The 13,466-nt window shown below is 49.4% G+C and overlaps 3 protein-coding genes across 3 annotated transcripts; all 3 read right to left on the bottom strand.

Moving 5' to 3' along the window:
* Positions 1 to 5,645: 5,645 nt before the first annotated feature.
* Positions 5,646 to 7,697, bottom strand: LOC103712479 (cytochrome P450 89A2-like). Its single transcript, XM_017844119.3, has one exon. The coding sequence runs from the start codon at positions 7,375 to 7,377 to the stop codon at positions 5,836 to 5,838; it is 1,542 nt and encodes a 513-aa protein (XP_017699608.2). The 5' UTR covers positions 7,378 to 7,697; the 3' UTR covers positions 5,646 to 5,835.
* A 1,458-nt stretch (positions 7,698 to 9,155) lies between these two features.
* Positions 9,156 to 11,182, bottom strand: LOC120104177 (cytochrome P450 89A2-like). Its single transcript, XM_039114804.1, has one exon. It carries the CDS (start codon positions 10,971 to 10,973, stop codon positions 9,381 to 9,383), a length of 1,593 nt encoding a protein of 530 aa, XP_038970732.1. The 5' UTR covers positions 10,974 to 11,182; the 3' UTR covers positions 9,156 to 9,380.
* A 219-nt stretch (positions 11,183 to 11,401) lies between these two features.
* On the bottom strand, positions 11,402 to 13,186 carry LOC103712478 (xyloglucan-specific galacturonosyltransferase 1-like). Its single transcript, XM_008799008.3, is given in 2 exon segments — positions 11,402 to 12,012; positions 12,014 to 13,186. Coding segments are annotated over 2 exon segments (1,584 nt in total). The 3' UTR covers positions 11,402 to 11,601.
* Between the last annotated feature and the right edge of the window lie 280 nt (positions 13,187 to 13,466).

Raw genomic sequence — 13,466 nt, 5'->3', positions numbered from 1 at the left:
AAGATGATCTGGCTATTATTTTTTGGATATATCAACTAGACATTCAAAATTCAATACAAATTTTAGTGCAATCTTTTGACATAAATTTTTTGCTTTTATTCAATCCTTTCTCTATAATCTTGAAACTATGGCCTCTAACACTAGTGATCACTTTAGTACCAAATCAGAAAAATTTGATGACCATAACTTTAGAAGATGGCAGAACCAAATGCGGTTTGGGCTTACCACATTAGGGTTGGGGTTGATCTCAGCTATAAGTTAGAGCACTACTGAAGTTGATAACGGGTCCAACCCAACTACTTCACGACCTGCTACTTGCCAAAACTCAAACCCAAATCGGGATTTATCCTACCCCCAAACTGAATCTTCTGCCTCCACCAGCACACCCTCTAGGACACATAATGAGATAGACTATCATTGCATCCATAGAATCCTAGGTTCCATTTCTGGAAGGCTGTATGGCATTGATTACACAGCCAAGAGTGGCAAGAACTCTAGGATATCCTAGATAGCAAATATGGTCTCGATGATATTGGGGTAAAGAGGTTCAAGGCCTCTGTTGCCCAAGGTGACAACCTAAGAGGGGGGGTGAAATGGGTTTTTCTAAATTTTTGATGCTTTAAAAGTTTTCTTGTTAAGAGCTGTAGAAGCTTTCTTAAGTTACTTGAGGGAACTTACCCTAGAGCAAAAATCAAATATAAAGTAAGAATAAATACAAGAACAAGCACAACACAAACAAGACAATGTATAGTGGTTCGGTGCACTCCAAGCACCTACGTCCGCTCCCCAAGCCTCTCCTTGGGAATTCACTATAATCCCTCGGATTACAGTTGGATTGTTTTCCGGGCTCACAATCCAAAAACCTTTACACTTTGGTTTTCCGGGATCACCAAAAACCTATGTTGGTTTTACGGGCTCACCAACGAACCTTCACAATTGGTTTTACAGGTTCACCAACAACCTACGTTGGTTTTACGGGCTTACCAACAACCTACGTTGGTTTTACGGGCTTACCAACAACCCACGTTGGTTTTACGGGCTTACCAATAACCCACGTTGGTTTTACGGGCTTACCAACAACCTACAATGTTGATTTTACGTGCTTACCAACAAACCTTACAACAAGAGTAATAAGTAAAGAATGAAAGCTCCTAAAAGAGCTAATAAGGCAATTATAAACTACAAAGAAGAGTTTAGAGAATGTTTATCGCTTTGAAGTAGCTATTCTCTTCTTTATCAAGCTTGCTTCACTTCACAAGGATTGGCGGAGCTATCGATGACTCTTTGAAACTGCTCAACCACTTCCTTTTGGCTCTTAAGATGAAGCAATTGAATGAGGCTTATTTTTCTAGGATTTTCTCTTGAATGTTGGACAGGAATGCTAGCATATTTGAGGGCAGGTGGTCGCCTCCAAGGCTGGTGGTGGAGAGAGCTGTATTGCAGGCGAGGGAGGTCACCGCAACTACCACGTTGTTCTCTTCTGAGATGGCCAGAGACATCTGGGGCACTCTTTCCGCTGTTATAGCGCTCAGGTTCGCCCTTGTTTCTTGGGTGCCCCCACTCCTTGGTCATCTCAAAGTGAATTTCGATGGTGGTATGTCGGTGGATGGTGTATCTGGAGGTATCAGATTCGTGATCAGAGATTCTTTTGGCAGACTAGTAGCAGCTGGAGGCCGGCGCACTCCTGGGATTACTGTTGTAGGGGTAGAGCTTCGGGCTGCAAGGGAGGGGCTGACATATGCGAGGAGGACCCTTGGAGCCGAGAGGGTGTATCTCGAGGGGGACTCTTCTGTGGTGATTGACTGGATCCGAGGTGTGGATAGATATGGGGATGGCCATCCTCTTATCAGAGAGATCCGCAGGCTGGTTCAAGAGATGGGTGGGTTGCAGGCAGTACATGTGTTTCGGGAGGCGAACAGGGCAGCAGACTGTGTCGCCTCCTTCGTCGCTCGGCACTCCGGAGATTTCCTATGGACATCTATAGGAGATATACCCTCTTCTTTGTACTTTTTACTTTCTCGTGACTGGGCAGGATGTACTCAAGTTAGAGCTATATAAATGTCGCATTTACCAAAAAAAAAATATACCAGCGGTGCCTTCCCGTTTCAACAGTGAAGAATTCTCTCTCTATGCGGAGGTGAAGGAGAGTCCCATTTCTACAGTTTCGAGCTCCAGCCACCATAGCCCATTCTGATTCGAGAAGCTGTGGCTGTCATACCCCCAGTTTTGGGAAGTAGTTAGGGGGGCCTGGGGCATGCCAGTGCAGGGAGATGCCATGCAGAGGGTGTCACGCAGATTAGAGCTTACTAAACGTCGCCTTCGTAGATGGAACCGGGAGGTTGTGGGCAACATCTTCCGGAGATTAGAGGAGGTAGAGGGGTTGATTATGGATCTCCAGGGGTGGGAGGACCGAGACGGGGAGCTGGAGGAGGTCGAGATGGCAGACCTACGACGTCACTTGTCCTCTCATCACTCGCTACTGTATCAGCAGGAGATTTTTTGGAGACAGAAATCGAGAGCACAGTGGGTCAAGGAGGGAGATCGGAATACTAGCTTCTTTCATCGATCGACAATCATCAGGAGGCAAAGGAACATGATACGATCTCTGAGAGTTGGGGCGAGTCAGAGGGTGGAGGAGGACTCGACAGTGAGGCAAGTGATGTTCGACTTCTTCAGATCTAGATGGACGGAGGTGGGGGGGCCTCGTGTGCTTGGTCAGCTCCCTAGGCCTACAGTTAGGATTGAGGAGGTGGATAATGAAGCATTGATTCAGCCAGTGTCAGATAAAGAAGTGCAGGAGGTGGTATGGGCCTTAGCGGAGGATAAGGCTCCTGGACCGGATGGATTCCCGCCCCTCTTCTTCCGGAGATATTGGAGCATCATTCGGAGGTCAGTGGTGGAGGCAGTGCAGCTATATTTTAGTAGGGCGGTGATGGCAGACGGCTGGCAGGCTACTTATATCACTCTGATCCCAAAGCGTCAGGATGCGTCGGAGCCGGGCCACTACCGGCCTATTAGTTTGTGTACTACTTTGTACAAGATAGTGGCAAGTATTATGGCTGGGAGGATGAGGACTTTGATGCCTAGTATTATCAGCCAGGAGCAAGGTGCGTTTGTGGGAGGGAGGAGTATATCAGATAATATTTTGCTAGCTCAGGAGATGATGGGAGACTTACAGCGGGCCCCGAGGAGGCGATGTTTGATGGCAGTAAAGCTGGACATGGAGCGAGCTTATGACCGGATTCGATGGGACCTTTTTAGATGGGCATTAGAGAGCTTTGGCTTCCATCAGACTTGGATTGACTGGATTTCAGGCTGTGTGCAGGGGCCTAGGTTCTCCATCTTGGTCAATGGTACGCCTTCACCCTTCTTTCGGGCTACTTTAGGGCTTCGCCAAGGATGCCCGCTATCCCCCTTCCTGTTCATCATCTGTTCTGATGCACTATCCCGTGCTTTACATGTAGCAAGCGAGAACCGGGAGTTGGCTGCTTACAGCCCAGCCCCGGGTGCTCGTCCTATTTCTCACCTCCTTTTTGCAGATGACTGTCTGCTACTAGCCAGGGCGAGGGCGAGGGACGCGCGAGCCCTTATGAGGGTATTGATGGAGTATTGTGCGGCATCTGGACAGAGGATCAATTGCCAGAAGTCATTCATTCACTTCAATCCGAGCACGGAGCGGAGAGTCAGACGGGAGATTAGGGGGATATTGGAGATGCGGGAGCAGGAGGGGGCACTGGACTATCTGGGAGTTTCCATCATAGGGAGGAGGCTGTGGATAGCTGAGTGTTCCTCTTTGGTGCAGAGAGTGCGGAGCAGGCTCGAGGGTTGGAGAGCCTCATCACTCTCTATGATGGGCAGGTTGACGTTGGTCGGGTCTGTCCTCTGCTCTATGCATGTTTACATTATGGCCCATACTATTGTGCCGAAGACGGTGCTGGCGGGGATAGAGCGGAGTATGCATAGTTTCCTGTGGGGCTCCTCTGGAAGGGGTCACGGGGTACATTTGGTGGCCTGGGAGAGAGGTCGCCTTCCTCTGATTGAGGGTGGCTTGGGGGTGCAGTCTCTTTTGGTGAGGCGTGAGGCACTCTTGGCGCGACGAGCAGTGCAGTTTGTTTTGGAGCCACATGGATTCTGGAGTCAGGTCATGATAGCGAGATATGGGCGGGCGGGCTCAATATGCCAGGTGGTAGGCGGCCGAAGGGCGTCTTTCATGTAGCGGGAGGTTGGGAGGTATATGGCGCTGGCTTTGGCACATACTAGGTGGTTGATTGGCGATGGACGGAGCATTGATGTGATGGAGGACCCTTGGGTGGATGCACTTCCGCTGAGGCTGTGGCCGACGATGATCAGTGGTGAGGAGACTGCTGGACTCCGAGTGTACGACCTCTTCATGTCTGGGGAGGCAGAGTGGGATGATGACAGGCTGGATCAGTTATTTGAGGAGCACTTAGCAGAGCGGGTACGGGCTCTTCCCGTCCCGGGATCAGCAGGGCCAGATGTTAGGGTATGGAGCACCACTTGTTCGGCCAGCGTCAGGGTTGGTGATGTTTCTCGGGCTATTCAACAGGAGTCGGAGCTGGGTATGGACTGTGGCTGGGTATGGAGGGTTGGGTTACACCAGAGGGTTGCATTATTCCTCTGGAAGGTAGCCTGGGACCGGCTGCCGACGAGCTTGGCACTGAGCCAACGGGGAGTTAGCATTCCTCCTTTGTGCCAGTATTGTGAGGTTGATGAGTCGTTGGACCACGCTCTATTTCATTGTGTCTGGGCGAGGAGGGCTTGGAGATTGTCTGGGATTTCGGAGGTAGCGTGGAGCCGGAGGGATTATTTTCTGGAGGGGGTCCGGAGTTGGTCCGGCTCACACCAGATGCGTTCTGTGGCTATTAGGGCGTCCTGCATAGCTTACCAGGTATGGATGGCCAGGAACGCCCGAGTTTTTGGTGAGCCTAGCCTGTCCCCACATTTTGTGGTGGAGCGGGCGCGGGCACAGGCAGCAGAGATCCTTCATGCAGGTCCGGATCATAGACCTTTGACAGTTAGGGACACCTGGGGCCCCCATGCTGCTTCGGCAGCCCATCACACGGTGTTTTTCACCTAGGAGCCCCCACCCCCTAGCTTCCTCAAGGTCAATTTGATGGCTCGGTCCTGGACGGAGGCAGGAGGGGAGGAGCAGGGTTTGTTATCAGGGGTCCGAGCTCCAGCATGGTGGCGGCAGGGGGTTGTCAGATCTTTGACATCTCGGTCCCAGGGGCAGAGCTACGGGCGGCTTGGATGGGATTACGGTATGCACGACACGTACTTCAGGCGAGCTCCATCCTCCTGGAGGGTGACTCGGCCACGGTGATCAGCTGGGTTCGAAGGGGCTCTCTCAGAGATCGAGGGGTCCATCCTCTACTCTGTGATATATGGTTGATGCTGAGGGAGGGATTTCTTTTTCAGGCTATGCATACATATCGTGAGGCAAACGGGGCGGCTGACTGGATGGCGGCGTATGTTGCGAGCCACTTGGGAAGCACCCTATGGGTTGGTGGGGATGACTTGCCCGGTGCTTTCCGGGGCCTTTTGTTTGCAGATTCTGCTGGGTGTATTCGTACCCGTGTAGTATGAAATGCCCGTTTTAGCCAAAAAAAAAAAAAAAAATCTCCCAGAAAGTACAATGTTCATTATAGTATAAAAAGGGTACAATATTCATTAATAACGTGTGCCTCGTCCCATCAACCACAACACTAGATACATACGAACAAGGATCCCTTGGAGAACCATGCATCGTGACTAGGAACAGCCTTTCTAGAATTTATATCGAACAGTGAGATCCCAGACGCTCAGCATTCACCGTTACGTGTACCGTGACAAGATTCGAGCACGGAGAGGATTCTTCATTACAACCGTGAACTCGAGCTTCTCAGACAAATCAACCTCTTCTCCATCTACTGCCTTCCACTCGAATTCCCTCACCAAATTGGCCACAAAGTACTCGAGGTGAAGCATCGCCAGCCCGAGCCCCGGGCATATCCTTCTACCCACCCCAAAAGGCATCATCTTGATCTCCCTGCTTCCCGTTATGTCCACCCCCTCAGCCGACCCGCCGGCCAAGAACCTCTCCGGCTTAAATTCCATGGGCTCCTCCCACACCTTTCCATCCCAACCCATCTCCGCCACCGTAAAATTAACCGCCGCGCCTCTCGGTATCAAATGTCCATTCAAAGTCACGTCCTCCGTCACCGTGTGCGGCAGCACGAAGTGGCCCGGCGGGTGCCGCCGCAGCCCTTCCATGATCACTGCTTTCAAATACGGCATCTTCTGCAGGTCATCCTCCTTGATCTCCTCTCCGTCGCTCCCCACCACCCCCTCAATTTCTTCCAATAACTTCGCTTGTATCTCTTGGTGCTTCACAAGGTTCGCCATGATCCACTGCAACGCCGTCGCCGTCGTGTCGGTACCCGCGCTCAAGAACTCAGAGCAGAGGCTCACGATCTCACCCTCGCTTAGCCTCCTCCCTCCATCCTCAGGATGCTGCAGGCCAAGAAGAGAATCTACGTACGAGTAAACAAAGCTTCCGTCGCCGTCGCCGTCGCCGGGCTGCTGCTTCCGGCCCTTTCGTGCCCTTATCAAAGGGATGAAGATTTCTTCTTGTTTCTGGCGGATAGCTAAGAGTAAATTCCACCTCTCTCTGAACACGAGCTTCGTAATCGTGGGAAGAAAAGAGAAGACGTTGAATTTAATGAAGGACGAGAGCAGAAGCCTCTGGATGGCTTCGATGTCTCTGATGGCCTTCTCGTCCAATCTCTCGCCGAAGCACATGAACACCAGCAAGCAGAACATGGCGTACTGGAAGCACTCCATGACCACCACCACCCCGTCCCCTGTCTCGGCCTTGGCTTTGAGGTTGGTAACGAGTATGTCGAGGACCCAGCGGCGGGCGGGGGCGAAGAGCTTGACGCGGGAGGGATGGAGGATCTCGGCGGCGAGGTTGCGGCGGAGGAGGCGCCAGAGGGGGCCGTAGGGGGCGGAGCTGATGTTGTGGCGGTTGCTGTTGAGGAGGCGGCTGGCCTCGGTGGCGGCGAGGCGGTCGGCGAAAGCGGCGCCGGTCTGGATGAGGGCCTGGTGGGCGAGGTCGCGGTCGGCGACGAAGATGGCCGGGCGGGAGGTGATGCGGACGGTGAGGATGGGGCCGTACTTGGTGTGGAGGGAGCGGAGGATGGGCTCGAGGTCGAAGAGGGAACGACGGAGCCAGAGGATGGGGCTGAGGATGGGAATATATCTTGGGCCCGGGGGTAGGGTTTGCTTCTTTTTCGAAGTGTTCGATAGTTTGGAGAGGAGTAATCTAGAGGCTAAGCATAGAGAGATGGTGAGGAAGAGGAAGATCCAATCGAGCATGGTTTATGACTACGAAAATCTAATAATTTTTGGGAGAGTAAGATGGCGGTGGGGATGGAAGAAGATGGGAAGTGAAACAACGTTCTGTTGAAGAAGAGGAAAAGGATCAATTATTTGTGGGTTTCTTTGGGTCTTCTGGTGCGTGGGTTGGGATCGGCCAAATGGACCGTTTGAGAACTCTCATCTCCTTGCAGATGCATTTCGTGATCTGATGCATCGAGTTCTATCTCCTATTACTATCTTTTTCTTTTCTTTTTTGGTGATAAAGGATTTATTATACTATGAAGTGATAATGTATCCATAGAAATCAGAAAAAGATATGTAAAATATAATATATATATATATATATATATATATATATATATATATATATATATATATATTGGTACTTTGGGGGCTTGCACTAGTTTCGCAACAGATTTTTTTTTTTAAGAGATGAGCCCAACATATGAAATTTTTAATAACTGGGTTAAAGAGTGGGGAGAGAGGGTTCGAACTCAAAACCTCTGCTCTAATACCATGTTGGGATCACCACTTATTCTAAAAACTTAAATTGATAAAATAAGATAGATTTACTTATATATTTTATATTTTCTAACACAAGCAATTAAAAAGTCTGCAATTCAAGTTGGGTATCAACATAAAGAAGCTCCATTTTATTGGCATTTAATCTAATCCCAATTAATATGGGATGATGAGGTTACTGGATCCTTCAGGAGAAAGGATTGATCTCCTGTGAGATTGATTGAAACATCTACCTGTTTATTTTGGTCCACACGAAGAAAAGTCCTATAATTAGTTTGTGCTCTGTATCTCCCACTTTGTGCTCGTAAAATAATTGGACATCAAGTTTCTTGGTCGTTATGCATCTTTTCACCCAGACAAAATAATGGGTGGGTGACGCAAGTGCTTAGCTTCGCAGCCTGTGACCGTTTTTGGTGAAGGTCGACGTGGAGACAAGGCTAAGCGCAAGAAGAGGAAGAAATTAAATAAATGAATCTCTCTCCATCAAGGGATACAAAGAACTATCGTAGCAACCTATAACCTTATCTATAAAAACTAATCAAAAAATATTATTTAATTTTTTTTACTCTAAACTTTGGCATTTTCATTGTCCGCCCCAATAAGATTGTGCTATAGTGTTCGTTAGTCAATATAGGCAATTTAATTCAAAACCCCCAATGACATTGTGCTATAGGGTTCGTTAGTCGACATGGGCAATTTAACTCAAAATATTCAGATTTGAAATTTGACTTAAGATCAATTGAGTTTTAATATTTAAACTTGATCATGACTTAATTAAAAAAACATACTCAAGATTGATTCGACTCGCCTCAACTCGATTCAGATATTAACCGAACCATTTTATTCATGCTCGAGTTCAAGTTCGAATTCGATTATTGGTCATAATTTAAGAAAATTTATAGTTAAAAGTTAGAAATTGAATCAGGGTAAAAAATATCCAAATATTATATTAAATTATTAATTAATAATATTTATATTATAAATAAAATAAAAAATATTATTATAAATATTTATATTTAATTAAATTTTTAAATTTTACGAGCTAAGTATTTTGTTACTTGAGGTCGACCCTCAACTCAAACCTAATAGCCAAATCGGCTCAAGCTTGGATCATAAAGATCATATGGTGTACCAACCTTTCCTGTTTTATTGCATGCACTCGTGCTCGTGAGTCGCTGTATAAAAAAAAAAATACGCCAGCTTTTCCGTTTCAACCGAGAAGAATTCTCTCTCTATGCAGAGGAGAGGGAGGGTCCCATGAAGTACAATGTTTATTAAAATATAAAAAAGGTACAATGTTCATTAAAATATAAAGAGGGTACAATGTTCATTAAGAGCGCGTCTCGTCCCATCAAGCATAATACAATCTTCCAAGATTAGATACATACCATCAAGGATCCATGGAGACCCATGCAACATGGCTAGGCACAGGCTTTCTAGAATTTATTTGGAACTGTGAGATCTGAGACGCTCAGCATTCACCGTTTAAGTGTATCGTGAAAAGATTCGAGAGTCCTCCGGGACAAGATTCGAGCACGAAGAGGATTCTTCATTACAACCGTGAACTCGAAATTCTCAGACAAATCCACCGCTTCTCCATCTACTGCCTTCCACTCGAATTCCCTCACCAAATTGGCCACAAAGTACTCGAGGTGAAGCATCGCCAGCCCGAGCCCGGGGCACATCCTTCTCCCCACCCCAAACGGCATCATCTTGATCTCCCTGCTTCCCGTTATGTCCACCCCCTCACCCGACCCGCCGGCCAAGAACCTCTCCGGCTTAAATTCCATGGGCTCCTCCCACACCTTTCCATCCCAACCCATCTCCGCCACCGTAAAATTAACCGAAGCGCCTCTCGGTATCAAATATCCATTCAAAGTCAAGTCCTCCGTCACCGTGTGCGGCAGCACGAAGTGGGCCGGCGGGTGCCGCCGCAGCCCTTCCATGATCACTGCTTTCAAATACGGCATCTTCTGCAGGTCATCCTCCTTGATCTCCTCTACGTCGCTCCCCACCACCCCCTCAATTTCTTCCAATAACTTCGCCTGCATCTCCTGGTGCTTCACAAGGTTCGCCATGATCCACTGCAACGCCGTCGCCGTCGTGTCGGTACCCGCGTTCAAGAACTCAGAGCAGAGGCTCACGATCTCACCCTCGCTAAGCCTCCTCCCTCCATCCTCAGGATGCTGCAGACCAAGAAGAGAATCTACATACGAGTAGACAAAGCTTCCGTGGCCGTCGTCCTCGCCTTCGCCGTCGCCGTCGCCGGGCTGCTGCTTCCGGCCCTTTCGCGCCCTTATCAAAGGGATGAAGATTTCTTCTTGTTTCTGGCGGATAGCTAAGAGTAAATTCCACCTCTCTCTGAACACGAGCTTCGTAATCGTGGGAAGAAAAGAGAAGACGTTGAATTTAATGAAGGACGAGAGCAGAAGCCTCTGGATGGCTTCGATGTCTCTGATGGCCTTCTCGTCCAATCTCTCGCCGAAGCACATGAACACCAGCAAGCAGAACATGGCGTACTGGAAGCCCTCCATGACCACCACCACCCCGTCCCCTGTCTCGGCCTTGGCTTTGAGGTTGGTAACGAGTATGCTGAGGACCCAGCGGCGGGCGGGGGCGAAGAGCCTGACGCGGGAGGGGTGGAGGATCTCGGCGGCGAGGTTGCGGCGGAGGAGGCGCCAGAGGGGGCCGTAGGGGGCGGAGCTGATGTTGTGGCGGTTGCTGTTGAGGAGGCGGGTGGCCTCGGTGTCGTCCCGGCGGTCGGCAAAGGCGGCGCCGGCCTGGATGAGGGCCTGGTGGGTGAGGTCGCGGTCGGCGACGAAGATGGCCGGGCGGGAGATGATGCGGACGGTGAGGATGGGGCCGTACTTGGTGTGGAGGAAGCGGAGGATGGATTCGAGGCCGGAGAGGGAACGACGGAGCCAGAACATGGGGCTCAGGATGAGACTATATCTTGGGCCCGGGGGTAGGGGGGTTTGCCTCTTTTTCGAGGTGTTCCATTGTTTGGAGAGGAGTAATCTAGAGGCTAAGCATAGAGAGATGGTGAGGAAGAGGAAGATCCAATCGAGCATGGTTTATGACTACGAAAATCTAATAATTTTTGGGAGAGTAAGATGGCGGCGGGGATGGAAGAAGATGGGAAAGTGAAACAATGCTCGGTTGAGGAGGAGGAGCAGGAGCAATTATTTGTTGGTTTCCTTGACTCTCTCGCTGGTCGTTGCGGTGACGAGGAAATCTTCTGGTGCGTGAATGGGGATCGGCCAAACGAACGGTCTGAGAACTCTCATCTCCTCGTAGATGCGCAGCTTGAAATTGAAAATAAGAATAGGTGGGGATGGGAGTCGGTAAAGGACCTACTACGTATGAGCGACTATGAAAAGCCCTAGGATTATGAGAGTATATCTGATTTATTACATATAATATTTTGCCTCGGCCGACCTGCTTTTTCTGTTTCGAAAGAAATAGAGGTCCAACCACAATTTTATAATTTTTACATGAAATCCGCAAATTGCTTGCCGACTTCACTTTAAAGTCACAAAATTTTAGATAATTAAATAATATCCATATCTTCCTCAAAACCCAATTATATTCATATGACCAAAAGCTTGAACACATGGACAAGCTAAGCCCTCTTCTCCTTGTATGTAATTTCTTTGACCCAAAAAAGAAATAATAAAATTAAATGAAAAGCCAACTATACTATCGTGACCTCGTAGTAACCCTATCGACCAAGTTATCCAGGACAATGTCAAACGCATCACGGAACTTCTCAAAGTTCGCATTTGAGTCCCCATAAACCAAGCCCGGCATGAGCTCATACACTATAAACCTCCTCATCTCATGTCTCTCCTCCAAGGAGACCTCCTTCAACTTCTCTATCACGTCCACCTTCCCTTCTCTCACCTCCTCCTCATCAATGAACACCGAGTACTTCCGGTGGTTCTCCGGCAAGTGCCATGTGTACTGATAGTACGCCGTGTACCGGCTGAACAGAACCGGAATGCAACCAGACGCCAAGCTGTCAAACACCGACTTCCTCGTCGGGCTGTCCCCCGGCGGCTGCAGGCAGAATTCCGACTCCATGAACAGCGACACGACCGCTTCGATCCAGTCTCAAGCATGAACCAGTTGCGCAATCAAGAAACCTACAGTGGTCGCTTCTCGACACGCACTGTCCTATAAGCACCGACCTGATGCTCTCCGCGGCCTCCGGCCGTGCCGCCCCCGCAAAACTCACGAGGCTCCGCCGCCACGAGCTGATGATTCTCCTCTGCCATGCAGCAATGTCGGTGTCGTCGTGCGGGTGAAAGTACGTCGGGTGGGGGATGCCGATTTCATTCGGCTCCCATGGCTGGCGCTCGATCAAGAACTTGTATGGGGCTTGCATGGCGTCCAGCGACAAGAAGTTGCTCCCCCATGCGTTGTGCCCGTTACGCCGGAAGTCCCACGAGATCTTTCCAAGCACAAACATGTGGTCCTTGCCGGAGCTCCGGGTCCATGGTGGCTGGTCCTCGAGCCACTTGACGAGCTCGACGCCGAGCATGTCCTTGACGTCGCTCGACACGTTCTTGAAGTGCCACCTGAGGATGCTGAGGCCTCCATAGAAGGGAACGTAGAAGAGCTTGGCATTGTTGTAGTCATGAACCCTGCAAGGGTGGTTTAAGATCCTCGAATGGAAGATGGGCTCGAGAGAATACTGATGCGTTTGATACCAACCCTTGCCGAGCTGAGGCATCGGCTGCCCCATGGCGTCGTTGGCGAAGTACTCGCAGAGGTCGGTCCATGGGAGAAGATCTCGGCATTGTGCCATGAGATCTCTATTGAACTTTGAGGGGAGATCGTAGACGAAGATACCCCGATTATCGCATGATCTTTGGGTTTCGACATGCATGCCTTTCGATGCCCAGGAGCGCTGTTCTTGCACTTGTTCTTCAACCACCTTGACGGCATTGGCTATCTCGTCCTTCCGATTGCCACCGGCTTGGTTGTGGATAATGGTACGGTTTCGGTTGGTGGGGATGTTGAGGGAGTCCAGTACTTCAAGTAAATCGAAGCGGGGATTGGCGCCGCCAGAGATGCAGTAATGGTGGACTTTCCGGGAGGAGACACAGAGGTGGAAGGAGTTGGTCACTAGCAAGGAGTAGCACCAGAAGGAGAGGAGGATAAACAGAAAGAAGGTGGTGGGAATTTGAAGACACCCCCTTGGCTTTGTCGTTGAGAGAGTTTGCTTCTCCATGACCGGGCGGGATGCTTGTGTTCTTCTTCTCATCAGGGAGAGAGCCATGATAGGCAAGGGAAAGCAGGCCTTTGGTGGGGGAGAATGCCAAGTTTTTATACTGACCAAGTAATGTTCTTCACTATCTTCTCTCTTTCTTTTGTTTTTGTTTTCCTTCATTGCAAAGAAACAAACTTGCAGTCACGTTATGGTATAATTATGGGAGGATAAGATGATTCCATGATCTAAAATATTTGACTTGCAAGTAGTTTTTGGAAGTCTTAGGAATGTTGGCTTTGGACAGATTGGCTCCTTTAAAAAGTTGGCGTATCACATTAGGTGAGATTCG

Source organism: Phoenix dactylifera, chromosome 17 (assembly GCF_009389715.1).
Source record: "Phoenix dactylifera cultivar Barhee BC4 chromosome 17, palm_55x_up_171113_PBpolish2nd_filt_p, whole genome shotgun sequence".
NCBI classification, from domain to species: domain Eukaryota; kingdom Viridiplantae; phylum Streptophyta; class Magnoliopsida; order Arecales; family Arecaceae; genus Phoenix; species Phoenix dactylifera.
Note: the sequence above shows the minus strand (reverse complement) of the source record. Positions and strands in the feature narration are given on the sequence as shown.

Coding starts and splice junctions, on each gene's coding strand:
- LOC103712479 (XM_017844119.3), bottom strand. CDS start 7,377: ATGCTCGATTGGATCTTCCTCTTCCTCACCATCTCTCTATGCTTAGCC.
- LOC120104177 (XM_039114804.1), bottom strand. CDS start 10,973: ATGCTCGATTGGATCTTCCTCTTCCTCACCATCTCTCTATGCTTAGCC.